The 27,711-nt window shown below is 46.2% G+C and overlaps 1 protein-coding gene across 1 annotated transcript in view; it reads right to left on the bottom strand.

Annotated features, from left to right (window-relative positions):
* DNAJC4 (DnaJ heat shock protein family (Hsp40) member C4) overlaps window positions 1–27,711 on the bottom strand; it is a 425,931-nt gene that overhangs the window by 379,719 nt on the left and 18,501 nt on the right. Inside the window, exon 2 of the mRNA XM_069207103.1 lies at window positions 25,740–25,864. Coding sequence (XP_069063204.1) covers window positions 25,740–25,831 — 92 coding nt within the window. The 5' untranslated portion in view covers window positions 25,832–25,864. The remainder of the gene's footprint in view (window positions 1–25,739; window positions 25,865–27,711) is intronic.

The raw sequence follows: 27,711 nt of genomic DNA, 5'->3' as shown, positions 1-27,711 counted from the left end.
GTATCCGACTCCTGCTGTTCTTCACCTCCAGCCAAAAAGAAGCCCCCCAGTGCAAGAAAGGTACGCCTGCTCAGGATAACCACCCAGAAGCAGAGGGCCGAGCACCACCTGGGTTGGAAAATTCACTCTTAGCACCTGAGATGAGCAAAAAACTCATCTGCTTGGAAAATAAATTAACTGATTTATTTCTGTTGTTTTTGGCCGGTTGGAATCATTAGAGGCCCTTGCTAGGGGCCTGAGGCAAAGTGGGCAGCCTTCTACACTCTCAACAAGGGATGTTTATACAGCTACTCGAATGGGCTGGGGGCCATTGGAAAAACAAAGGGATGTTGCAACCTTGCCCCAACGGTCCACAGGAACCCACGTGGCACCTCGTTTTCAGCACTCTTTTCAACCATCAATGGAAAACCAAGGTTCAATGGCCGAACCCGTTGCGGGTCCAGGGGGCACTACTGCATGTGTTCCTGAGGGAGGGGAAGTTATGCTCAGACAATTCTTTCAAGAGAACTCCCAATTCTTTAACTGGACCCTAGATGCCACCATGTTTGTGCTGGTCCTTATAGGAAACCCCTCTGAGGCCAGGCACACTTGAGGATCACAACCAGCTATTAAACAAGGTGGTGATGCACTGGTTCAATCACAGGATGAGTGAAACAAGGCACCTCCATAGTCAGATTAACCTAGTGCAGAGAGTCTCCTGGGTGGGTAATCATCCCAAACCTGATAATACAGACTGCATTGTTGTAAATGTCAGGAATAGAGCTGTTAAGAATATTTTGGAGAGGCCTAGCTTTCTGGAGCAGTTCCATCTGTAACTGAGGCACTTCCTCTGGGCTCCTTCCACAGGCCAGAAAGTAACTTGCATTTGACATAATCAAATGCTCCTAATCCTATTACTATCACAAATAGGTTCTTGCCCCTTTCACAGTTAGACCAGCTGGATTGGCTCCCAAACCAGGTAACTAATCTCAGCTTCTCAACTTGTCAAAGTGCGGAATGTCAGACAGCAAGTCCCCTGCTCACCATGCATAATGCAGTTACCCCTACTGAGAGAAGCAGTGTCAGTAAGTGTTCTGGGGATGGTGCAGATAAGTTATTATAGTTAGCTTCATGGAATGTGGCAGGATTAGCTGCCAAGGTGACAAATCAGGATTGGTGGAACTTTACTAAACATTATGCAGTACTTTGTATGCAAGAGACATGGTTGACAGAAACTGTTTTGTTCATGGATTTGCTACCTACTTTACACCTGCTATATCGGGATCCATGAGCAGGGCCAAGGAAGGGTTAGTCACATTAGTCTCTCTCACGTTTCCAGGCCGGGTCTTGTAGACAAATCTTGACTCTCCACATTATCAACTATTGCTTATGAGCTGTCAGGCAGAATACCTGGTTTTGGTACATGTTTATAATAACATTTTTGATACAAACAATTTTGTTACGGCAAAATCGCTGTACGAGGATACTGAACAGAGCCTGAGTAGACTAAATGATAGCTACGTGATTGTATGGATAAGGGATTTCAATAGAAAGCAGTGTCAATAGTCACTAGCATTGTCCTGTGGTTTGACGGGTGTCGATGGGGATCCTATGACACATTTTAATCATAAACAATATGGTGATGAAGTCAATTTAATATTGATGAGATACGATCTTATGTTTGCATTTGATTTATGTGCAAGTCCTAAACTACAGATATGATTTCTCATGAGGTGTGAAGCCTGAGACCTTTAACCACTAGGAACAGATAGGAGGGTGCTTCACAATGTAGCCTAGCATGTTTCATGGAGTAATGCAAGCACCGATAACATCGCACTTCGTCTCTGAATAGTTAATATTTGAGAATGTAAGCGATTTAAGTGATGAAAAAACCTAAGATCTGACTATTCAGCACACCGAAGAGTGGGTTTTAGGCAGGTGAGTGAGGGGTGGACATGGGAAATCAAGAGCCTGCACTTTTTCCTTGCAAAAGGTGTACATTTGAAATCTGAGGAACTGAGTATCCATTCCACATTTAACATTTTTACCAGTCCCCTGCTTGCATTTGCCAAATTCAACTAGTCCTCAACATGTGTTTTAGTCAACAATCTGATAAGATCCGTATTTATATTAGAACTGCACCTCACGAAAATGATATCCCACCGTTGTACTTCTATCTTGGCAACTGTATTAGGTTTTGCTCTGACGCGGAATCTAAGGACAATCTTACGTTTTTTGAGCGCATGGATAGACATATGGTACATATCGAATAGTGCAGTGATATTTTAGCTACCCGTCAGCTTCAGAGAGATTTTGAATATTTATAACTATTTAAAAACGATTCTGAATGTATTTGTATTTGAGCGTTTTTATCCATTTTAATGATGTCATTTCCTGTAGTGGCATCATGATCTAGAATCATGTAATGCCCTTATGGTGATATGTTGATGGTCCAAAGTTCCATTATATGTTATAAATAGCATCAAGGAATTAGACTGAAGTAGGGAGGCCCTGGGTGCTCTGTGCGGCAAGGTTGATGAGTTCCTTCAGGTGCTTTGCGGTGAGGGAAAGAGCATTATGCCTCTATGTGGCGTGTACAATAAGGAAGAAGAACGAGTTACTTACCTTCGGTAACGACTTTTCTGGTGGATACATTAGCTACCTGTGGATTCCTCACCTCATGAATACTCCCATGGCGCCAGCATTCGACGGAAATCTTCTTACTAGTCTCTGCACGTCGACGAGGACGTCACTCTAGCCCACGCGACGCCGTCTGACGTCATACAGGCAATAAGAGGTCCTCGACGACGTGCGGACGTCAGTACCAATCATTTTTTACGTGCATGAGAACAACCAGGCAATGCAATGAAAGAGCAAGGCAACATCCCATTATATTGTAAAAATACACAACATTGTATGAATAACTGTAAATCTTTTTATATAAATATATATATAAAACTTTCTCTTTTAAAATATATACACACACCAAGTATATACACAAAGATATATACATATATACATATATATAAATATATTATATACACATCTATTGCACCCTCAAAGACCAAGAGGAGCGCACTCAAGGATTACTTGGTAAGACCAGAAAGGCAACGGGGAGGCGGGTGGGACCGTGAGGAATCCACAGGTAGCTAATGTATCCACCAGAAAAGTCGTTACCGAAGGTAAGTAACTCGTTCTTCTGATGGATACAACTACCTGTGGATTCCTCACCTCATGAATAGAGTCCCAAAGCAGTACCACGCCCGGCGGTGGGTGCCTAAATGGTCAAACCAAGAAATCCTGCAGCACTGACCGTGCAAAATGGCCGTCCCTTCTAACCTCAGAATCCAAACAGTAATGTTTTGCAAAAGTGTGAAGGGACGACCAAGTTGCGGCCTTGCAGATGTCGACCACAGGAACACCCCTGGCCAAGGCCGAAGTGGCCGACTTAGCTCTGGTGGAATGAGCTCTAATGCCCTCAGGAGGATCCTTCTTTGCCAAAGAGTAACATATTTTAATGCAAAGAACAACCCACCTGGATAGTGTTCTCTTGTGGACTGCCTTTCCTCTCCTCTTGCCCACGTATCCAATAAACAGCTGATCCTCCAGCCTGAAATCCTTTGTTCTATCAATAAAGAAGCTCAACGCTCTCTTTGGATCCAGACGGTGCAGTCTTTCTTCCTCTTTGGAAGGATGAGGCGGAGGATAGAACGTGGACAAAGTAATTGCCTGAGCCAAATGGAAGGGTGAAACAACCTTCGGGAGGAAAGCAGCCTTGGTCCTCAACACCACCTTATCCCCATAAAAAGTTGTATAAGGGGGCTTTACTGATAAGGCCTGCAACTCACTCACTCTCCTTGCTGATGTTATAGCTATCAGGAAGACTGTTTTTAAAACCAAATACCTCAAGGGGCAAGAATGCATAGGTTCAAAAGGGGACCCCATAAGGAAAGTCAGGACCAAGGACAAATCCCATTGCGGCATAACGAATGGCTTTGGAGGATATTGATTTAGAAGACCTTTCAAAAATCTGATAACAATAGGGGATTTAAATAAAGATGGTTGGTCTGGAAGACATATGAAGGCTGACAAGGCCGATAAATAACCCTTAATGGTAGCCACTGCACAACCTTTCTGCGCTAGAGACAGAGCAAAAGACAAAACGTCCGATAGATGAGCATGCAAAGGATCAATCTGCCTCTCTCCACACCACGCAACAAATTTAGACCACCTATTAGCGTAGATAGATTTAGTGGAGTGTCGCCTGGCCGCTAATATAACATCCACTACCTCAGGCGGGAGAGAGAAGGAACTCAGGTTGCCCCGTTCAATCTCCAGGCATGTAGGTGCAGACTCTGGAGGTTGGGGTGTAGAACGTGCCCCTGCGACTGCGAGAGGAGGTCTGCCCTGAAAGGGAGACGGAGCGGCGGGCACATTGAGAGTTGGAGAAGGTCGGAATACCACACCCTCCTTGGCCAATCCGGAGCTATTAAGATTACTAGAGCCCGGTCTTGGCGAATCTTCCTCAATACTCGAGGAATCAAGGGTATGGGAGGAAACGCGTAAAGCAACTGGCCGCACCAGGTTATTTGAAACGCGTCCCCCAACGCTCCCTGCATCGGATACTGAAGGCTGCAGAACAACGGACAATGCGCGTTCTCTCGAGTGGCGAACAGATCTACCCGAGGAAACCCCCACCTCTGGAAGATTAAACGGACTTGATCTGGATGGAGACGCCACTCGTGGTCTGCCGAGAAGTGGCGACTGAGACTGTCCGCACGCACGTTCAAAACTCCGGCCAGATGGTTTGCTATCAAGCAAATCCGATGGTCCTTTGCCCAGGACCATAGTCGAAGAGCTTCTCTGCAGAGAAGGTACGACCCCACTCCTCCCTGCTTGTTTATGTACCACATCGTGGTAGTATTGTCCGTTAGGACCTGTACCGACTGACCACGAAGGGAAGGGAGGAAGGCCTTGAGAGCCAGACGTACAGCCCGTAACTCTAACAGATTGATGTGAAACATCTGTTCCTCTGGAGACCAAAGACCTTTGATCTCCAGATCCCCCAGATGAGCTCCCCACCCTAGAGTGGAAGCATCCGTTATGACTGTGGCCACTGGTGGCGACTGCTGGAACGGCTTTCCTTGTGAAAGATTGTTGCTTGCAATCCACCACTTCAAATCCACAGCAGCATCTCTGGAGATCTTGACAGTACCCTCTAGATCCCCTCTGTGTTGAGACCACTGCCTTCGGAGGCACCACTGAAGAGCCCTCATGTGCCAGCGAGCATGCGTGACCAACAGAATGCAGGAGGCAAAAAGACCGAGCAGACGAAGGACCTTGAGGACTGGAACTACCGCTCCATTTCGAAACATTGGAACCAAATCCTGAATATCTTGAATCCGCTGAGGCGGAGGAAAGGCCCGACCCAATGTTGTATCCAGTACTACCCCTATGAACAGGAGGCGCTGAGAGGGCTCTAGGTGAGATTTGGGCTCGTTCACCGAAAAACCCAGGTCGAACAACAACTGGGTTGTTGACTGCAGATGATGCGACACAAGCTCCGGGGACTTGGCTTTGATCAACCAGTCGTCCAAGTAAGGGAATACTGCTATCCCCTTCCTTCTGAGTTCTGCCGCAACCACCGACATCACCTTCGTGAAGACTCGAGGTGCTGAAGTAAGACCAAACGGAAGGACCGCAAACTGATAGTGTTGCGATCCCACCACAAACCGGAGATACTTCCTGTGTGACTTGAGTATCGGGATATGAAAGTAAGCATCCTGCAAGTCGACAGACACCATCCAGTCTTCCATGTTCAACGCCAAAAGCACCTGTGCTAGGGTCAGCATCTTGAACTTTTCCTGCTTGAGGAACCAATTCAAGATCCTCAGGTCCAGAATTGGTCTCAAACGACCATCCTTCTTGGGAATCAGGAAATACCTTGAGTAAACTCCTCGACCCCTTTCCTGCTCCGGGACCAACTCCACTGCGCCCTTTGAAAGGAGGACTTGCACCTCCTGTTCTAGCAACAGGAGGTGTTCTTCTGAACAATACGAAGGGCGGGGTGGGATGAGGGGCGGGAACTCCCGAAAGGGAAGGGTGTAGCCTTTTCCCACAACACTGAGAACCCAAGTGTCCGATGTAACAGTCTTCCATTTGGTGAGAAAATGCTGTAATCTTCCCCCTACAGGAGAGGAGTGAGTGGGAAATGGTGGAAGCCTAAGGCTGCTTCCCCTGCTGCACCCCGCCAGAGGATGAGGAAGAGGCAGAGTGCTGCTGAGAGGCTCCTCTGGTGCGGACCCTACCTCTCCCCCTGAAAGATCTATAGGGATGGGAAGAAGCAGGTTGCTGATATCTCCCCCGAAAGGAAGAGGAGGAAGAGCCACGCCCAAATCCACGAAACCTCCTGAAGAATCTGGAAGAGGCCGTGGAAGAAGGAGCTTGGAGCCCTAACGACTTAGCCGTGGCCCTGCTTTCCTTAAAACGTTCCAAGGCCGAATCAGCCTTAGCTCCAAACAGTTTGTCCCCATCAAACGGGAGATCCAACAATGTGGACTGTACATCTGCCGAAAAGCCCGAGTTACGGAGCCAGGCCTGTCTCCTTGCCACCACAGTTGTGCCCATTGCCCTGGCTACCGAGTCGGTGGTATCCAGTCCCGTCTGGATAATTTGGGTCGCAGCAGCCTGGGCATTTGAGACAAGATCCAAAAGACCCTGGGGAAGCTCTGTAAACGAAGAGGAAATGTCATCCATCAGAGCATGAATATACCTCCCCAGGATACAGGTCGCATTGGTGGCTTTTAACGCCAGACTGCAGGACGAAAAAATCTTCTTCGACTGCGCCTCTAGCTTCTTTGAATCTCTGTCCCCAGGCACCGTCGGAAAAGAACCAGGCGCTGACTTGGATGAACAGGAGGCCTGCACCACCAAGCTCTCCGGCGTAGGGTGCCTAGATAGGAAACCAGGGTCAGTTGGAGCCGTCCGATACCTCCTGGCCACGGCTCTGTGAACTGCTGGGGAAGATGCCGGCCTCTTCCACACCTCTAACACCGGATCCAGCAGAGCGTCATTAAATGGTAACAGAGGCTCCGCCGCGGCTGAGGCCGGATGTAACACCTCTGTCAAAAGGTTTTGTTTTGCCTCCACCACCGGCAAAGGCAGGTCCAAAAAACTAGCTGCCTTCCGTACCACTGCATGAAAGGAAGCAGCCTCCTCAGTATATTCCCCCGGGGACGAAAGGTCCCACTCAGGGGAAGTGTCCAGCCCACTGGCCGACTCCAGTCCACGCAGCCCATCACCCGAGTCCTCTAGCTCTCCTTCCTCTAGGGCTCGTTGGTACTCCTGCTCTTCTAATACACGGAGAGCACGTCTCCTTGAATGAAGTCGTTGCTCAATACGCGGAGTCGACAATGCCTCCGCCGAAGTCGAAGATCGGCGCCGATCTTCAGAAGCCACCGACGCCGCATCCGGCGCCACAGGTAAGTTCGGCGCCGACGGAAGAACAGCTGAAGCAGATGGACCCACCGGAGTCACAGGCCGAAATCCCGACGTCGACGGGATGGAAATCCCCGGGGCCAATCCTTTTGAAGCCACCGGAGCGGCCACCGGCGCCGACACTGGCGCCGAGCCCACGTTCCCAAACGGGAGAAAGGGCATAAAGGGTGCCGGCCGAAGAGGCGCAGGATCACCCAAAGAAAAGGCCAAAGGCCCAGCCGGAGCACCCCCTGGAGCCATCTGTTGGAAGATGGCATACATCGCATTCAAGAATGCGGAACTATCGGCTCCAGGGGTGGGAAAAGCCGGATACTGGGGTGCCTGTCTCGGAGGCGACCCCGACGCCGGCCTCGGCGTCTGCGCCGGAGAAAACACTTGAGGCTCCAATACCTCAATCACCGACGCCTGTCCAGGTGAAGTTGGAGACGCCGGAGAGGGCAACGGCGTCGAAGGATGCGGCGTAACCGTGGGACTGACCTCCCATGTCCTTCGGCGCCGATCCGGAGACCTGGAACGAGTCTCCTTCGAATGACGCCGAGATTCTCTACGACGCCGGGAGTCTCGATGACGCCGATGTCTTGGGGAAGAAGACTTCTTGTGATGTTTCTCCTTTGACTTGGCCATAAACAGCTTCGCCTCACGTTCCTTGAGGGCCTTTGGATTCATGTGCTGACATGAATCACAAGTCGAGACGTCGTGGTCGGAGCTCAAACACCAAAGGCAATCGGAATGAGGATCCGTCACCGACATCTTGCCTCCACACTCACGACAAGGCTTAAATCCAGACTTTCTCTGCGACATTATTTCCACAGCGAAAGACTACGCAGCAAGATATACACTGTAACCGCAAGAGTAACAGTTGCTCCCTCGAAGATAACCGTTTCGAATGCACGGAAAAAAGGGAACTGACGTCCGCACGTCGTCGAGGACCTCTTATTGCCTGTATGACGTCAGACGGCGTCGCGTGGGCTAGAGTGACGTCCTCGTCGACGTGCAGAGACTAGTAAGAAGATTTCCGTCGAATGCTGGCGCCATGGGAGTATTCATGAGGTGAGGAATCCACAGGTAGTTGTATCCATCAGAAGCATGGGAACGGTACCCCTTATTGTTGTGTTTAATACACAGTACAATGGTGTTAGCTAGCTTTATAACTGTCCACATGTTCTATGCATAGGAGAGACATGGAGAAAAGACATGATTCTCCCACCAACATCTCAAAGCTTGTCAGGACTTGTACTTTCACTTTTTTATTTCAAAATACAATGAAACAGACTATTATGGGATTTTTTTGAAATGTAAGTTTAAGGTTCTTCAAAAGCTTAGCTCTATACACGGATATTCTCTGTCTCACACCATGTTTCAATATACCATAAAGATTTCCACATTGAACTAATGTGTGACTTGTAGTTCGATTCTGCATACATCTAGCACTCTTTCCTCTGTGTATACGTCATACATATTTGGCATTTCTTTGAGTTGTGTAATTAAACAGATTCATCCTCAACATTAATACTGCATTTTATGCATTTTTTATTAACATTTGTTTTAAAATAAGGTTGTGTCATGTACACGATTCTGGGCACTCCTAACAGCTATCCGACAGCACCAGCACTCTCTTCCGTGCTCTAAACAAAAGAGTAAGGAGCACCTGTAAACCGGCTCTTGTGGACAAGGAAGGGCGTTCTTAAGACCAGCGGAATCCAAACTCTGCTCTGTTCTAGGTACAGCAGCTCATGTTTTAGATGCTCCAGCAACAATAACAATGTTCTACTTTATGAGCTCCACTATTCCTTGGAGTCACAGTTATGCTGTAACAAATAGCTAAACATAATTAAACAAGTAATATGTACCAACTACGGGAACCTTATGTACCAACTACGGGAACCTAATGCAGTTTTTTTCTGGTGGAAGTGGTGTGGTGATATATGCAAGACCACTAGGTAAATTACGAAATGTTGCACTTTTTGAAGTTTTAAGATATCTTTCTTAGCTCGTATCCCATAAATAGTTTAACAGTAATCAAATCAGCATTTTATTGAATGGCCATACTGTGAAAGGCCAGTGGGCAAAATGCATAAATCGAATCATTTTCCACATCAGGAAATCTGAAAGTAATAGACTTTAAAAGAGGTATTACTGTGACTAGAAATTGATAGGCACGTATCAAGTATGACTACAAGGCTTACATTTTGATAAAGCGTTACTCAATCAAAATGACCACAGGATTTTTTATGTTTTGGATAAAAAAAACGTATTATATTTCCCAATGATCTGTCTGGCTTTTGGAGTCCAAGCAAGGAGAGGTTGTACGCAGGTATGGGGCATCCCAGCTGATAGTCATCAGGAAAATAAAGTGCTACAAATGGGGACAATGCACTTATGATTGTAATCCAACTGTCCATTAAACAAGAATATCAGTGGAGTATGGAGAGCTTGAAGAGTATCGTGGACGATACAGTAACCTAACGTTCTGTTCGAGGGTCTGGTTGGCAGTCCTCAATAACTACTGACTACTAACGAGTTTCACAAATGCCCTGACCCACACCAATGCTTGTTCTTAGAGCTATCAACTGTGCTCTTCTGAGGAGTAGTGCCACGTGATTCACAGTTGTAGATACAGAAGAGTGGTACAGCCATTCCACTATGGAGTGCTGAATCTTTCTTGCCTGCCTGTTTAGGCCCTCATTACAGGTGGCCTGGTAAACTGTGGCCCCACCGCAAACCACCTATTTACAGAGAGGCTGCAGTTACACGTTTGTCAGAGTTTTCTGATGACTGAAGTTAAATTCTATTCTGTTAAACTTGCTGAAATATAATGGTTAAAAAATGCCCGGTAAACTCTGAGTTATCTTGAATTTGGAGCAACTGCACCAACATCCAAGTTACTCTCCATTTAGATGGGGAAAAGTAGTCATATAAGTTACTTATCAGCCCGATAAATGCCAAGAGAACCACTATATCTGTATTTACTGGGGCTGATAAATATCCTATCAGCAACCAGGTCCCTAGTAATGAGTGTAAGACATCACACACTTTCACCAATGTTGTGTTAGCCCCATGCTCAGGCAGGAATCCTGTCTATGGTGGGCCCAGAAAATCTTAAGAGTTTATGTGTTCCTGAAGCTTACGGGCTACTTGATCCGAGATCATAGGCATTTGTCTATCAACCTGAAATTCCCTGCTTTCTCAGGTAAAAGTTTTTTTTTCAGCCATGTCAGTAACCAGACTGGAATGAAATGTATAAACCTACATCAGAAACAAAAAGACCATCTTCTGAAATGTAGTAGCCATAGAATACCATCCTCTTCAGGGAGGATCACCATGTGTATGAACAAACACCACCTGTAAAAAAAAGTACTCGAGCAGGAGCCACTTTCTCAGATTATGGCCTTGCAAAGGCTTTCTCAGATCCTTTTTACCTTCAAGATTAGTTATGTTTTATCTCTAGTATTTCTGTCAGAGTGATGGAGTGATTTACTCACACCTACCCTGTCCCCCAAATCTAGAGATGTCCTTCAGCTCAGTGGACATCTCTTAACATTGACAGGAACATTGGCAGGAAAGTGAGTGGGCCACTGATTAAAGTGTGCTTTGTCCAAACCAGAAGTTCAAAGGGACTGAAACCCTCTCTCTTCTGTGCAGTTTCCCAGTAAATGGAAAACAACAAGGCAGGAGAATATCTCACTTCCTCCTAAGGTACAAAGGTAGATTTCCCATCATTCTCTTAAGGGTCTTAGTCAAACTTTCCACTAACCTGTTAGTTTGTGGCTGGTATGTTATGGAGAAGTGGTAGGTCACACCAAATTAGTCTCACATCTCTCTCACTTAAGGTACAAGTTACTTACCTTCGGAAACAAAATATCTGGTAGAGACATATTCTAGTTGCAGATTCCTTCCCTTAGAATTCCCCCCAGGCATCAGACTGGATCCGGAGATTTTTCTTCGAGCAATACACTAGCGCGTCGGTCGACATCGCGGGCGTCGTTGGCGTCGTAGTCACCTTGATGACGTCAGGAGTAGTATAAAGACGCCGCCCTCGCACAGTGACATCAGTTTCTTTTAACGACTTTCCACGCCAAAGCGCAGAGCAGCTAAAAACACTGGGATTGGTGCCCAGAGATAAGGACCTGAAAGGGGGAATCCCTGTCCCTAGAAATCACTTTGCAAGTGGGGAGGATGGGTGGGCGGTAAGGAATCTGCAACTAGAATATGTCTCTACCAGATATTTCATTACCGAAGGTAAGTAAACTTGTACATCTGATAGAGACTTCTAGTTGTAGATTCCTTACCTTAGAATAGATACCCAAGAAATGCTATGCTCGGTGGTGGGCTGCGAACCAAGATCATACTAGAAGTCCTGCAGGACCGAACCACCAAAGTAGCTGTCCCGACAGACCTGACTGTCCAGACAGCAGTGCTTAGCAAACGTGTGCAGGGACGCCCACATAGCTGCCTGGCAGATATCCAGGACAGGTACTCCGCGTGCTGGAAGCAGCAGTTGCTCTGGTGGAATGTGTTCGTAAGCCCTCAGGAAGTTGCTTCTTGGCCAAAGCATAGCACATTTTGATACAAAGAAGCACCCATCGAGAGATGGTACGCTTTTGCACCGCCTTCCCTTTTTTCACACCCACATACCCAACAAAGAGTTGATTGTCCACCCAGAAATCTTTAGTACGATTGAGGTAGAACGCCAACACTCTTTTTGGGTCCAGATGGTGGAGTCTCTCCTCCTCATGGGAAGGATCTCGGGGTGCGTAGAAAGTAGGCAGAGCGATGGACTGGCCTACATGAAAGGGTGTAACCACCTTAGGAAGGAAGGAAGCCTTAGTGCGCAACACTACTTTGTCAGGGTGCACAGACAAGTATGGAGGTTTTGAGGCAAGGGCCTGAAGCTCACTCACCCTGAGAGCAGAGGTTAATGCAACAAGAAAGACAGTTTTGAAGGTGAGGAGCCGTAAGGGACAATTATGCATAGGCTCAAAGGGATTACACATTAAATAAGAAAGTACAAGATTGAGGTCCCACTGAGGCATGACAAATGCAGTGGGAGGAAATAAATGGGTGAGTCCTTTTAGGAATCTACTCACAATAGGAGATTTAAAGAGTGAGGGCTGATAAGGTAGCCTAAGAAAGGTCGAAATGGCAGATAATACCCTTTAAGGGTGCCCAAGGCAGAGCCCTGCTGGGCCAAAGAAAGATTGAACAGAAGAACCTCCGACAGAGGGGCAGAAAGAGGATCAACAGATTTATTGGTACACCATGCCACAAATTTATTCCTACAACAGGCGTATACAGTTTTGGTTGATGGACGCCTGGCTGCCAAGATAACATTGCAGACTTCGGTGGAAGTGCAAAAGCCGTCATCTGTCGCCGCTCAATCTCCACGCATGAAGGTGGAAGTTGGACAGGTTCGGGTGAAGAACCGTCCCCTGTTGCTGCGACAGAAGATCTGCCCGAACAGGCAGTCTGAGTGGAGTATTGATGGACATGCTCAATAGCTCTGGATACCATACTCTCCATGCCCAGTCCGGAGCCACCAAGATGACTTGGGCCCGGTCGTTCCTGATTTTCTTTAGAACTCTGGGCAGAAGAGGTATAGGCGGAAAGCCATGAAGGAGGCCGGAGTTCCACTCGAGATGAAAAGCGTCTCAGAGCGAGTGCAGCCTTTGAAACTCCAATGCACAAAACAGCTGACATTGCGCGTTCTCTGCGGAGGCGAACAGATCTAACCAAGGCTCTCCCCACTGCTGAAAGAGACCTTGCGCCACCTCTGGATGGAGACGCCATTCGTGATTGGCTGTGCATCGACGGCTGGGTTCGTCCGCTCTGGGGTTGAGGGAACCCGCCAGATGTTGAACCATCAGGGTAATGCCCTGATGTTCCAGCCATGTCCAGAGGCGTAGTGCCTCCTGCCAAAGGGTCCAGGACCCTAATCCGCCCTGTTTGTTGCAGAACCACATGGTAGTAGTATTGTCCGTGAACACCTGCACCACTTTTCCTTGGCGAGAGGGAAGGAATGCTTTCAAAGCAAACCTGATCGTCCGGAGCTCCAGAAGATTGATATGGAGCCCAGACTCCGCCGGAGACCAAAGCCCTCTTATCTCCGCCTCTCCCATGTGGCCAGAAGTGACGCATCTAACACTATAGAGAGATCTGGTTGGGAAAGGGAGAGGGATCTGCCGTGACCCAATGCGGATTCAAAAGCCACCACTGCAGTTCTTTCACAGTCCCCCAGAGATCTGGACCATGTCGGAGAGATTCCCCCTGAACGCTGCGCTCACTGGAACTTCAGGTCCCACTGTAGAGCCCGTATATGCCATCTGGCATGTGTTACTAGCAGGCTGCAGGTGGCCATGAGGCCCAGCAGCCTCAGAGTCAGTCTCACCGAAACCCAAGACTGAGGCTGAAAGATCCGAATCATAGCCTGAATGTCTTGGACTTGCTTTTCGGGAGAATAAGCCTGAAAATGCACTGTGTCCAGAACAGCTCAGATGAAAGGGAGCATCTGAGAGGGAGTCAGGTGTGACTTCGGCACGTTCATAGTGAACCCCAGCGTGTGCAGGAGGTTCACCGTAGTCTGAAGGTGGGAGACGACTTTCTGGGGCGAGTCCGCCTTCAACAGCCAGTCGTCGAGGTAGGGGAAGACTGAGACCCCTAAACTGCGCAGATGAGCTGCAACCACCATCATCACTTTTGTGAACACCCGAGGGGTGCTGGTAGGGCCGAAGGGGAGCACGGTAAACTGAAAGTGCTCGTGACCTACAACGAATCGTAGATAACGTCTGTGGGCAGGCAGGATGGGGATGTGTAAATAAGCATCCTGCAAGTCCAACGCTACCATCCAGTCTCCTGGGTCCAAGGAAGGCAGAACCTAAGCCAGGGAAAGCATTTTGAATTTCTCCTTCTTGAGGAAGTAGTTTAGGTCCCGAAGGTCTAGGATAGGATGTAAGCCCTTGTCCTTTTTCGGTGTCAGAAAGTGGCGGGAATAACAACCATGACCTACTTCGGGCACAGGGACCTTTTCTATAGCTCCCTTGGCCAAGAGAGCTGCGACATCCTTGCGGAGAAGTGCCAAATGATACTCTGGAAGGTGACTGAAGGATGGAGGCGTGGTTGGTGGCGCAGATTTGAAAGGGAGGGAGTGGCTCTTTCGAACTAACTGCGAAACCCACCTGTCCGTGGTGATGATTTTCCAGTGGGGCAGGTGATGGCGAATCCTGTCACCAACTGGACGGGAGTAAGGGGACGGACTAGGAGGGTTTGGAGGCTGCAGCAGGGGCAGAGGTGGACTGGGCAGACCTCTGATTACCTGGCCCACGGCCACGTGGGATTCCGCGTCCCCGGCCACGCAGCGGCTGAACATCATGGGTGGCACGGTGGCTGGGCGGAGGACGCGATAGGGAGCCTCTTCGTGGCCACGAAAGTGGAGAAAAGCAGGCTATTGGGTGTAAGGGGCAGAGGAAAGACCGAGGGACCGAGCCATTGCCCGTGAATCCTTGAATCTCTCCAAGGCCGAGTCCGCTTTGTCACCGAAGAGAAGTGAGCCATCAAAGGGCATTTCCATGAGTGACTGTTGGCCATCCTAAAAAAAAAACAGAAGTAGGCAACCAGGCGTGGCGTCGTAAGGCTACCGTCGCAGCAACCGATCTGCCCAGAGAGTTGGTCGTGTCCAGCCACAATGGATTGTGAACTTTGCCGCATCTCTCCCATCATTCACAGCTTGGGACACGATAGCATGGGCCTCCTCTGCTATCTGCGGCAGGACCTGCACAAACGTATCCCACAAAGAGTGGGTACAGCGGCCCAAAAGGCAAGGGGTGTTCACAGACCGCAGCGCGAGACTGGAAAATAACTTCTTGCAAACTGTTCCAGCATTTTGGATTCCCTGCCCGTGGGTGCGGAAGGGAATGCGCCTGAAGAAGAGGAAGCTTGGATAATTAGACTCTCAGGCGTGGGGTGTTGGGACAGGAATTTAGGGCTGTTTGGAGCAGGCAGATGGCGGCGTGCAACAGTCCTATTCACAGGAGCCCCAGTGTTGGGTTTAGACCAGGTACCCAAAAGGACATCGGTGAGGGCTTCATTAAACGGCAAAAGGGGTTCTGAAGTAGAAACCCCAGGCTGAAGCACCTCCGTCAGGAGATTAGACCTGACCTCAACTGTGGGAAGCTCAAGACCCAGGACCTCAGCTGCCCTACTGACCACCATACCATAAGTCGCTCCCTCCGCCATAACTACGGTAGGAGGAGACAGCATGCCAGCGCCAGGAGAAGAATCCAGACCACTGGCATCGCCCAATTCCTGCACCCAGTCCATAGAAGGGTCATCCTGGTATTCATAAGGGTCCAGGGACCACTCCAATCCCTCCCCATATTCATACCTAGAAGAGAAAGGGTCAGAATCCGACCTGGGGTGAATAGGCCCCATCGAAGTCAAAGGTGGGATCGGCTGACACCGCTCCAACTCCGAGTCATCGGGGATAAGAATTGGGTCGACGTTGATAGTGGGCACTACTGAGGTCGGGAGCGGCGACAATCGACCAGACGCCGGGGAAGGTCTCAAGGGTGCGACTGGTGCGGATCCGCATGCGGATCCGGGGGGTGACCTCAGTGGCCAGAGCAAAGCTGCCGGTGCGGAAACCGAAGGCCCCTCATCCGAATCCCTCAGTTTGAAGGCCTTGTGCGTGGACTCTCCTCCCGCGTCGCGTCAGCCGAGTGACGGGGCTAAGTCGAACAGCGATGGGATCTCTTTGACTTCTTCTTCTTACCTTGACCCGAGGATTTGGAAGAAGATGAGTGGTGATGGCTCCGCGACTGGTCTCAAGACTTCCTCTCGATTGAGACCAGGACCTACGTGGAGTCGAGGGCTGGGCCGCTCCCTCAAAGCCTTCGGGTGCATGACCCGGCACTCGGAGCAGGACTTCGGGTCGTGGTTGCACTTGAGACACCACAGACAAACCCGATGAGGATCCATCACCGACATCGTACGATGACAGTCCTCTCACGGCTTGAAACCGGTCTTCGGGGACATCCTCGATGCACCAAAGTTCTCGACAAAACGGTCGAAGTCGGTCGGTCAAAAAAAAGACCAGGGTAGCTCTTCTCCGGATCAGCACGTGGCGCAGAAAGAAAAGAACTGACGTCACTGTGCAAGGGCGGCGTCCATATACTATTCTCAACGTCATCACGGCAACGACGCCGCCCACAGAGTCGACTGACGCCACCTACCGACGAGCAAGGGTATTGCTCGAAGAAAAATCTCCAGATCCAGTCTGATGCCCTGGGGAAATTCTAAGGTAAGGAATCTGCAACTAGAAGTCTTTATCAGATAAGAGCCTTAATCACCATCTGGGTGGTTACGGGCACACACAAGCCACCCTTTGACTGGGCACTTGAGTCGATTCACAGGCTGATCACAACTTGAACAGGTACAGTCATGACAGGCCAATCTCTCACTTGGCAGCTATGCACAAAACAATTAAAACCTTAGCAGGCATGGCCACAGAACCTCAATCTTCCACTTGGCAGCTGCAGCCAGGCACAGGATGGTCACAACACACAATCAAATTCTAGACCAGCCCACAGCAATTGCAGTCACAGAGTTATGGTTCCTGCCAGGAACTGGCCCAAAAGTCTGCAAACCTGCTGATGATTAGGTCAAACAGACTGCTTTACAGCAGTCCTCTCTTATTGGATTCCTGAGACACAGAAATGTATTGAACCTCACCCATTCCTAGACAGAAACTCCACCTGCAGAGTTTTCAGTCTTCTTCCTGCTCTCAGCTACCAAACAGGTTTCTAGGAGCTACAGGAATGGTGCACAGATCCTCCACAAAGAGATCCAGCCCTGTGGTATTGTTGCCTCACCTATGAGAGACTAGCTGTTAGGCAGACACTAGCGCTCATTGCACAGTTGTCTTCTGGGCTTTCTTCAGAGCACTACCTTTCTTGGCCCTAATGGACCTGGAATTAAAAACAACAAATGGGGCAGTAGGGTCTCACATTTATACACAACTGGCAGACCAGAGATAGGGAACCACTGCTGAAACCATAGCACCACTGTAGTGTGGTTCTCCTGTCAAGTGTCTTTCCTTAAGCACTCGCTGTTGGTGTGGGCAGCAACAGCGAGTTCTTACATCTACAGGGGGACAACTCTGACCCCTCTGCTCGGACCAACGACGCTCCCCTCAATCTCTCCAGTGGATCTACTATTTGTCCAGAGGAACTATGGCCTCAGCAGCTTAGCAGGCTCTCTCTGGATTCCGGGGCCCAGGTTAGTGAAATCTCCCATTGTGTAACGGAGGGGGGTGCTGCGCTTACTCATGTGCAGTCTGAGGAGATGGCCGTCTCAGAGGGGTTGCATCCTTCGGCTATATTGTCTCACCCCAAGATGTCTGTTACTACAAATGTGTATAAGTCTGACCCCTCTCCCAGCAATAATGGGACAATATACCCCTAGTGGCAAAAGCAGATAAGACATCCCCGTTGGTCCTATCTGGAGGTGGCAGCATCCACACAGTTAACGAGGCCCGTGTTAGCAGAGCTGATAAAGATTCTCTAGAATTGGCCAAGGTCTGTAGTAATGGCATAGAGCTTACCAAGGCAGCTCTGGAATATGCATGACGCTAGATGAACCCCCAAAGCTGGGTGAAACATTTTTCTTATTAACTAAAGGCTCAGATTGCTCTTGGGCTGAAGATGTGGACTGTTCATCACCTTTGGTTAAAACTACAAGTGGCCCATTGGAAGAGCTGAGTCCCTCAATGGCATCTAAACATGTAAGGCGGCACAGGGGTCTAAATCCCGACAGATAGAGAAGAGGGGGGATCTAACTTATTGCTGAAATTGAATTATTTAGCAACTCAGTAGATGTACGACGATGTGCCTAATCTGCAGCAGAACCCTTTACCACTGCCAGAGCTGAACTGGAGCTCATATACAACTTTTTTAAACAACAGCAGGAAGAAACTTGCTCTGATGGGTGCAAGACAGGTTTAGCAACAAAGAAACTGCAGGGAGCAAAAAGAAAGATTTCTAAAGCCTATATGGAGAATAGAGAAATAATTGCAGCAGTGGAAACCTAGGCCTCAAATCTAGAGACAGACTTGATGGGTCTTAAAGGCCAATTAATAGCCCAAGAATCTCAGATCTTAGATAGACAATGGAAACTTGATGATTTTGAGAATACACAACATCAAAATAAATTGTGAATCCTCAGCCTTGAGAAGGGGGATAGAGGGCAACGACATTAGATTCTTTGTGGTCAAGCTATTCAAGGGAGCTTTTCCCAAACTAGAAACCTGGAACTAGGAACAGGAGTTGCAGAGAGTTCACTGGCCCCTCCATAAATGTGGTTGTTTGAAAGGGAGTTACATTTTAATGAAGACTATGGAGGTCATTACAACCCTGGCAGTCTTTGACCGCCAGGGTTGTTTTGGCGGATTTCACCACCAGCAGGCTGGCAGTGAAATCCCGGGCATTATGACTGCGGCCGAAGTGCCGCGGTCGCACCGCCAGGACCGGCGGTTTCCCACCACTTTAGTCCCGGCAGGAGTAGGATTACGAGTCCCCCTCCCGCCAGCCTTTTCATGGTGGTTTGCACCGCCATGAAAAGGCTGGCGGAAAGGGGAGTCGCGGGACCCCTGCATTGCCCATGCCACTGGCATGGGCAGTGCAGGGGCCCCCTACCACGGCCCTGTGCAGCTTTTCACTGTCTGCTATGCAGACAGTGAAAAGCGCAACAGGTGCAACTGCACCCGTCGCACGGCCCCAACACCGCCGACTCCATTTGGAGCCGGCTCCTGTGTTGTGGCCCAACGGGGATCTCATAATGGCCGTGGCGCGAGTGCGGCTGCTTTGGCGGCCGCCCGGCGGTCAAACCTTGGCGGGAAGGTCGTAATGACCCCCTATATCTCTCTTATAAAAAATAGATCCCAGAATTTATGGAGAGAAACAGAGGCAGCACTCCAGCAGGTGTAGTCTGGGATACATTGAAGGCTGGTATAAGAGGGGAGACTCTCTCTTTTACTCTAAATCGGCAAAGGTCCCTCTCTCAGCTTTTCAGAGATAAATGCAGTGAACTTATGGCTGTAGAAGCTCAAATGGTAGAGGAAACTGTCCAAGGAAAAGAACTCCAAGAATTATTACAGAAGTTAGCAGTAATTAAATCTGTTATCAATAATATATCATCAGGAAAAGCCTCTGAAAAATATATGGCACGTAAGAAAGAGAGCTATGAGTACAGCAAAAGAGTGGATCAATTGTTGGCACTTCAGACTAGGTACAAAAACTGTTTATGGGGAAATATCCAAAATCAGAGATAAGGGCGGGCAGGCATTTACCACCTCTGGGGCAATCTTGGGAGTATTTAGGGAATTCTGTAAAGAATTGTATCAAGCTGAGGCAGGGCGGATAAGCAGGATATATTCCAGTACCTGGACTCCATTGTGGACTTTAAGGTCAATGCAGATGATCAGGCATTCCTAGATGTCTCATTTGGCTATGAAGAAATTAGGGAATTCCACAAACAATTGTATCAAGCTGAGGCAGGGTGGATAAGCAGGATATATTCCAGTACCTGGACTCCATTGTGGACTGAAAGGTCAATGAAGATGATCAGACCTTGCTAGATGTCCCCTTTGGTTGTGAAGAAATTAGGGAAGCGCTCAAATCTTTACCTTCTGGTAAAGCAGTAGGCACAGACAAAATCCCTCTTGAGTGTTATAGAGTATTTTTTTCTGTACTAGAAGAGAACGTGGTTTGAGTCTTACTAGATGTCCCCTCTGTCTTGGGTAACTACTACTATTGTCATTTTTAAGAAGAAAGGGAAACCACCACATGCCCTGGGTCATATAGACCTATTTCTCTGATAAACAGCGAGGCCAAATTATATAAAAAAATGTTGGCCTCTAGGTTAAGATGGATTATTGGCAAATTAATATCTCCGAGGCAATAGCTTTATACCTGGCAGAGGAACTACAGATCATATCAGACAAGTCATAGCATTACTCGATGGGGGTCAGTGTGAAAGGAGATCCCATGGCCTTGGTGCTTTTAGATGCCGAAAAAGGCTTGTGATTGGGTGGCTTGGGATTATCTTTGGACAGTGCTGTAATGGAATAAATTCAGTTTTGGGTTCATTAGGGCTGTACAAGTGGTCTATAGGAATCCAACAGCTAGGCTCCAAATCATGGGTAATGAATCTGAACCTTTACAAATAATGAGGGGCACAAGACAATGGTGCCCATCGTCACATTTACTCTTCGCTTTATATGTCAACCCTTTGATAAGAAAACTAGAAGCCAACACCTTAATAAAGCCAATGAAGTTGCATGGCATCAGCGCAAAATGCGTATACAGATGATATTGCAGTTGTGACAGCGGACCCAGAAGGGGCAATGCTGGAGCTGGAAAATGAGGCCTCAAATTTTGGAAAGCTATCAGGCTACCTTTTGCACTGGAATAAGATACAGCTGCCAGGGAATGACCAGATAAATTCTGTTGATGATTGGATTGTGGACCATGCAGTCTATCTGGGAGTAAGTATTATACCAAAACTTGGTCAGACAATGGAATTGAACCTGGCTCTAGTAATACAGAAGGCAAAACTGGATTTCAGGTGAATGGATAATCTCCATCTTATGATAGCTGGCAGTTGTAACGTCATTAAAATGCTATTGTTGCCTAAACTTCTTTATTACTTTAGTTTAGGGCCATAACGTTAGAGTTTTAATAATGCTGATTCAAAAGAATAGAGGAAGTTTCTAGTAGTTTAATTTGTTCTTATGCTAAAGCTAGAAGGGTCATAAAGTATTTGATACTGCCTAGTGTCTGAGGGGGTTGGGCTGTGCCAAACATTAGGTATTATCCATGGGCAGCTGCTCTACACCACATGAATTTCCTAATGGGTGGTCAGCAGATTGATTCCCAGGCGGCAGAAATGACACCTTCTAACTATTAATTGCCAATAGGAGATGACACTAAGGCTGTCTTCTTGAAAATGGTTGCGCCATGTTATTATAAAAAGGTGAAATTTAAGATCTTACAAGCTGCTTTTAAGATATGGGTGGCAGACAGGAAAAAGATCGGTATTGGGAGATTTCATTTCTAGACCCCCATTTCCCGGTCCCCGCTGTTCCCTATCATTTTCATGATGCATACCGCTCTAGGTGGGAAGCTAAAGGGGTAGAAAAAATAGGCAACCTTTTCAAAACTCAAATGCTGTCATTTGGGAAATTACAACTGGAGTTTGGACTCAAAAAGAGAGACTTTTTAAATATTTACAGTTCAGGGACTTTCTATATAGAAAGTGTGGCGGAACTACTGGATTAACCAAGGAAATATTACTCGAACTGCTTCACAACATGGCTAGTTGCAAGATAAGTCAGATTTACGAATGCTTGAGGGGGTTTATGCCCCACGATCTTGAGAAGCAGTCAGATAATTGGCATAGGAGGGTACGGGCTACAGACGTTCGATTTTTCTAGTCATTATAATTCAGTCATAGATTATTACTATTTGCAGGGTTGCAGTCAAAACACTTTAAAACACTCTTAAACTTGTATTACACTCCGGCCAAGACAGCGAGTTGTGGGAGGGTACAGATATTTCCTACACCGATGTTAGAGTCTGAAGGCAGACCTCGCACATGTTTTGTAATTGTCCAGTTCTAGACCCTCTTAAATAAGAGATATCCTGCTTTCTGCAGTCTGTTTTGCACAAAGAAATGGTATTATCACCTCAAATCATGCTTCTGAGAATACATGATAATGCAGATGGTAGGGATGGTCAATCTTTTCTATTTAGCGCTATGGCTGTAGCCCATATTTGTCTTACTGTGGGCTAGCTTAATTCAGAACCCCCTACACATCATCAGCGGCCAGCAAGGTTGCTCTCATTGTTCCACATCGAGAGCAGCCTATGCATCAGAAGGGCAAGGGGGCCAGGAAGAGAGGGAAGAAAGTTTGAACTCCCTGAAGGGGTGGCCCCAAGGGGGGCTTAGCCAGCACTAAAGTGTCTTAACAACTGCTCTGGAGTAAAGTATCCGCTTTATAACCTGAGGTATATATTATATAATCAGCTTCAGAAAATGGCTCAATATCCTCATGATGAATGTTTGGGCTGTTATATTATTATCACTGATGAATTCTGATATGACCAGTGTAATTAATAATTATTTGTAATAAGCTAAGTGGATGTAATGAATTGTTGTTTGGGAATCTTATTTTTCCTGGCTATTCGCATGTTTTCTCGCTTGTAACTCTCAATTGGTGTATGATGAAATGACTTGTTGATTCCTCTTATGAAACAAAATACAAACTTTCTTTTAAAAAATCGTGTCCTTTCGGGGTTGTTTTCTAGACACTGCCTTTCAGCAGAGTGGTGCTTTTCACAGCAGGATAGTCGCTAACCTGGAGCACCCACAACAGAGGCACAAAGATGTATAAGGTTTCTCAACCTCACTGTCATCAACTCACTGAAGACGTAATCAGAGAAATGCGAAAGGGTAGACCTCACCTAAAGACTTCCTACTCTTGCACAGGAGGGTCTGCAGCACCCCCCCACCCATACCATTCACCAAATGGTAGACTTCAGGAAGTCTAATTAGCAACCCCTTGATAAGCAAAAAGCCCAACTGAATATCTAACAAAGCTCTGTCTTTTTTCCTTCACTACACTGTTTAGGTGTTCTCTCTCCACCTTCAGGAATACAAGCAGTACATTTACACCGTCTGGATATACAACCCTCATCTCCATCTTGGGTAAGGCCAAGCCCAGGATATCCAAAATGGATCCTAGAGCCCTTCAATAATTTGGCTCACTCAGCGCTCCATCTATGCACTATACAGACTACACACTTCATCACACTACACATGCACTCAGGATGTTAGCACTAGGAAGTGGTTAAGCAAACAGAAGCAGAACTTTACACAAGTGAGCCCATAGGCGTCCACTACAATGACTCACATAAAAAGGTCTGATCATGCTATCGAATCTAAAAACTTGCTACATTTCCACACCAACTCTATGTGCTGAATCCATGACATGGACAAGTGTAAGTAAATAAGGCTAATGTGTGTGCCTCTACAAGCTACAAGTCCAGGACCTATTCATGTTAGGGTCAGGTCTAGTCCTCTGCGGTGCATTAGCGTGATGCCAGAGAGAAACATCAAAAATCAGGATAACAGACACATTCAAGCGAGGCACTCAAGAGGAACAAACCTTGGAACACCATGCAGGTAACATTCCAGTCTCCATACAAGCTATGTACAGTTTGGTTAAGAAAGAGTTCACATCTGTATCCCCTCTCTTCTCTGCAACAATACTTGCAAAATGTCTTTCTAAGTACATAAGTTATTTCGGCTTAGCCACTAACATGTCAAGCAATATAGAGGCAAGCGTGTGTACAGTGCATTGTGTTTACATCACATTTTGCCAGCTAATGTCCAACAGATCGTGTAGAGGGAAAACACTCAAGGAAATAATCTTCTATAAAAACACTGTTTAGTAGCTAAATAAAATTGTATCCAAGGTTTTTGTTAGTAGTCCTTCTTGTTTTAACTTCAAAAGGATTTCCAGGTGAATTAAGCTTCTCTCAGGAATTTGCTTAGGTGGCTCTTCCTTACAAGACTCACTAGAAGTTGTTCTTCTGGTTAAGTAAGTCTGTTCTACAACAAAAAAGAAATCTTCTGCAAGAGGTAGTCAACCACTCACATGCCCTTCAGCACCATCACCTTAACAATATTCATTTCCACCTTCTCATCCACTGAAATATTTTTCAGAGGTTCGGGTTACATCATGTTTGCTTCTAAAATGGGTACAAATGCATAAGATGAGTGCGGCCTTGCTTGCTTGGATTTTAAAAGCAGAAATACAATTTGTGTAGTAACTGGGCTTCTTTGAGTTTTGTTGCAAACGAAATACAGATTTTAACATCTGGATGTTACTTTAAAAACGTGTTCTGGGATCTATGTTCTTTGTATGGGCTATAATTCTGAGGATGACACCCATACTGAATACTTTCACATAAGTAATATTTTCATTCTCTACCAGCACACTGAGTATTTGTGAAAAATGAAGATTACGTGCCTGCCATACTGAGTTATCTAGGTATTGACATCAACACCAAGGTGTTTAAGGCTGCTGTGGGGCGTAGTCAACAGATGTGGTCACCCTACTATTTTCACTGATTACAAATCACTCTCTGTAATCCTGGAGATGCTAAGTACCACTTTCAAGAAGGGCAATGGCCATGCCATGGGTAACTATGGATTCACTGCCCTACTAGGGATGAAGGCAAAATGGTATGTGTGAGTTCTAATAGAAGGGAAGGAAGTGGCCTTCTTTGATAGGTCTCCAAACATGAGCTAATAAAAATTACATTTTTGATTTTTTTTTATATTTGTTTGCAAATTAAATAAAATATTTCATCATTTGTTTGATTAATGCTTGTTTCTCTATTTTTGTGTGTTCTTTTGCAATTCAACAATCGAAATTGCTTACAATAAGGATTCAGTGAGGGACCAAAAGTTCCAATAATGATTCGGTGGGGATCCCTGACTTCGAGTAATGATTACGTGAGGGTCCACAGAAGTCAAAATGCTAAGAACCACTGGTTTAGCATACCTGTGGTGATTAACATGTTCATCTTTCAGTAATGTGGGCCAGCAGCGCCTCAATCCTTGTTTACTGCACAGTGCCTTAAGTGACAGTGTTTACTGAGATGATTTTATGATGATTTTAATATCCTAACGAGTGTACAGTGTTTTATGTAGTTGTATATTTTTTGTAATGATTTCAACAAATAGACACTAAATTTGACTTTGATTTGAGTTTGTACAAAGGTCATATATAAATGAGATTTCTGGGTTCTGTGCTGTGCGCATGGACAACAGTCCTCAAAAATGTTTTCCTTTTTGTTCATGAACAGTGAGTCAGCTCTGGTTCATTTTAAACAACTAACTAAATAATTAAAATAAGTCAAACTGCAATCAAACCTATGGTGTCACAAATGAATTAAAAAAAGGTACTCTGCGTACGGTCCTTCCTTCAACGGTATGGGGATGTGGGTGAATGGCAAATAGACAGGAGGCAATACAAAGGTGTTACTTACCCCTAACATATTCATAAAGAAGCACACACAAGCAGTTATAGAAACATGTGCAGGAAACCATGGAGTAACACAATAACCAACTGCAGAACAAACCTTGAATACAATGAAGTGGTCAAAGACCTCTTTAAGAAACACTGTTTTCTTTCCCTAATATACCTGCTTGTCGTTGTGGACATTACTTTGTAGACCCCTTTCCAGCAGCACAGACATCGTCGCCATGCAAGGAAGGGATGTAACATCAGATTCATTTTGCGCACACATAGGACGCAACGCTGTCAGCCCTGGGGAGGAGAGAGAAGAATTAAATGAAGTCTCCATTGTAGAACTAGTACATATGAACTGTCTGTAATTGAGGCTTCGTTCAATAGGCTTCACTTGGTATGGGCCTAAGCCCCACCCATGATTTAGCTTTAGATGGTTGGGCGAAACAGGCCACGATTAACAAAGTGGTGAATGGACAAACATTCACTTTCTTTAACCTCGTTTGTCCCACCTGAAACACTAAAAGTAGGTCTCTCTAGTTAGTTTCACTTCTAGGAAACACAAGTAGTGGCAAAGCCAAAGCGTGTGACTTGCACTATGTGAACAGCTCTGTGGACAGTTAACGAAAGAGACAAACAATTACAAATGCCTGCTTGATCTTTTTTATTTTTTGAACAACCAAATGATCTATGACAATGTCAATAAATAAGTCATTTACTTATTGAAATATTTCTTTATTAGAATCATAATATAATACATACTCAATTTCAATATCATCCATAAAATACATGACATATTTCTTTTCATACTGATTTCCCCGAACTCCCGATATCACCACACATACCCTTTTGTACTACTAATTAAAAAGACAGTTCCTGTTGCCGAAAATAGATAAAAAGAGCAGTGTAAATTTTCCTTGCATTCAATATTTTATGCACTTTTCCTCTACATCCAATGAACCAGCATAAAACAATGTTGACGCACATTTCAGTGGCTACTATACAGCTCAGGCCACCTTCTTCAGGACAAACATCTAAATATATTGCCAATAACACAATAAGGGTCAAAGATTTTCAAATGGAAAGTAGCTAACTTAAGTGCAAACAAAGCACAGGATATAAATAAAGAAAGAAAGGGATTTTTTTTCATTGAAAACCGCAGTTGTTGGTCAATAATTTTCAAAAACATAACATGTTGAAGATGATTTATACCTTAGGATATGCTTCTTCCTGTGATTTAAGTGATGTGTTCTCAAGTACAACACAATGTAGTTTTTTGTATTTTGTGACTGTTTGATATTGAAATTGAGTATGTATAATGGTGTGGTTTTATATTTTTGTTTGTAATAAATTATTTAAATATAGATATTGTGATAGATCACTTGGCGATTCTTCAAAAGAAACAGAGGTTAAAATAGCTTTTGTGATTCTTTGTTTCTCAATTTCCCCCTTCCAAGATCTATAATCAATAGTTCGGGGTACCCTTGCGTAATATGTGAGCTACTATAAGAGAAAGACTTCCAGTAGGAGGGCGTGGGTTAGTACACCTAGTAGGGGTGCAAGCCTGTTCTGTGAAGCTCCTGCCAGGACTGCATAAGTTGTTGCTCACTGTTGTCACCAAGAAACTAATCTTGTACATCACCGAAGCCATAATGTAAAGTCAGTTGCAAACCTTCACAAAATGCCATGTCCTGTACTGATCATATGAACGCTCACAATAGGCAACTGAAGCTATCTGTAGCAAAACTCAAACAAGCACTTGCAATGCAATGAGTCTTATGTTTGTTCGAGTTAGAGCTATTAGCATTGAAAATTCCTAACTGGACTTTTCTTGCCACATAAATTGAAAATGAAAAGTAAAACAGTTGACATAAGCGAGCCATTTAAAAGCGCCACGGCCGCCAGAGGCATGAGCACAAAGGAGAGACACAAAAGTAAAAAGAAGTTAGCTCGCAGTCAAACGTATCAGCAAACATGCAATTATCCAGGTAACACAGTTGATGGCCAAGGCAGTAACAAAATTGCCCCAAAAAAGGACAAACATAAAGCATTTACCTATGATGATAAAGCATTTTTGAAAGGCAAGCCCATGAACGAGTGATAGTGATGGGCATGTGGTAGCCTTGGTTAAAAGCCCACAGATAGAT

The sequence above is a fragment of the Pleurodeles waltl genome, chromosome 9 (assembly GCF_031143425.1).
Source record: "Pleurodeles waltl isolate 20211129_DDA chromosome 9, aPleWal1.hap1.20221129, whole genome shotgun sequence".
Classification (NCBI taxonomy): Eukaryota; Metazoa; Chordata; class Amphibia; order Caudata; family Salamandridae; genus Pleurodeles; species Pleurodeles waltl.
Note: the sequence above shows the minus strand (reverse complement) of the source record. Positions and strands in the feature narration are given on the sequence as shown.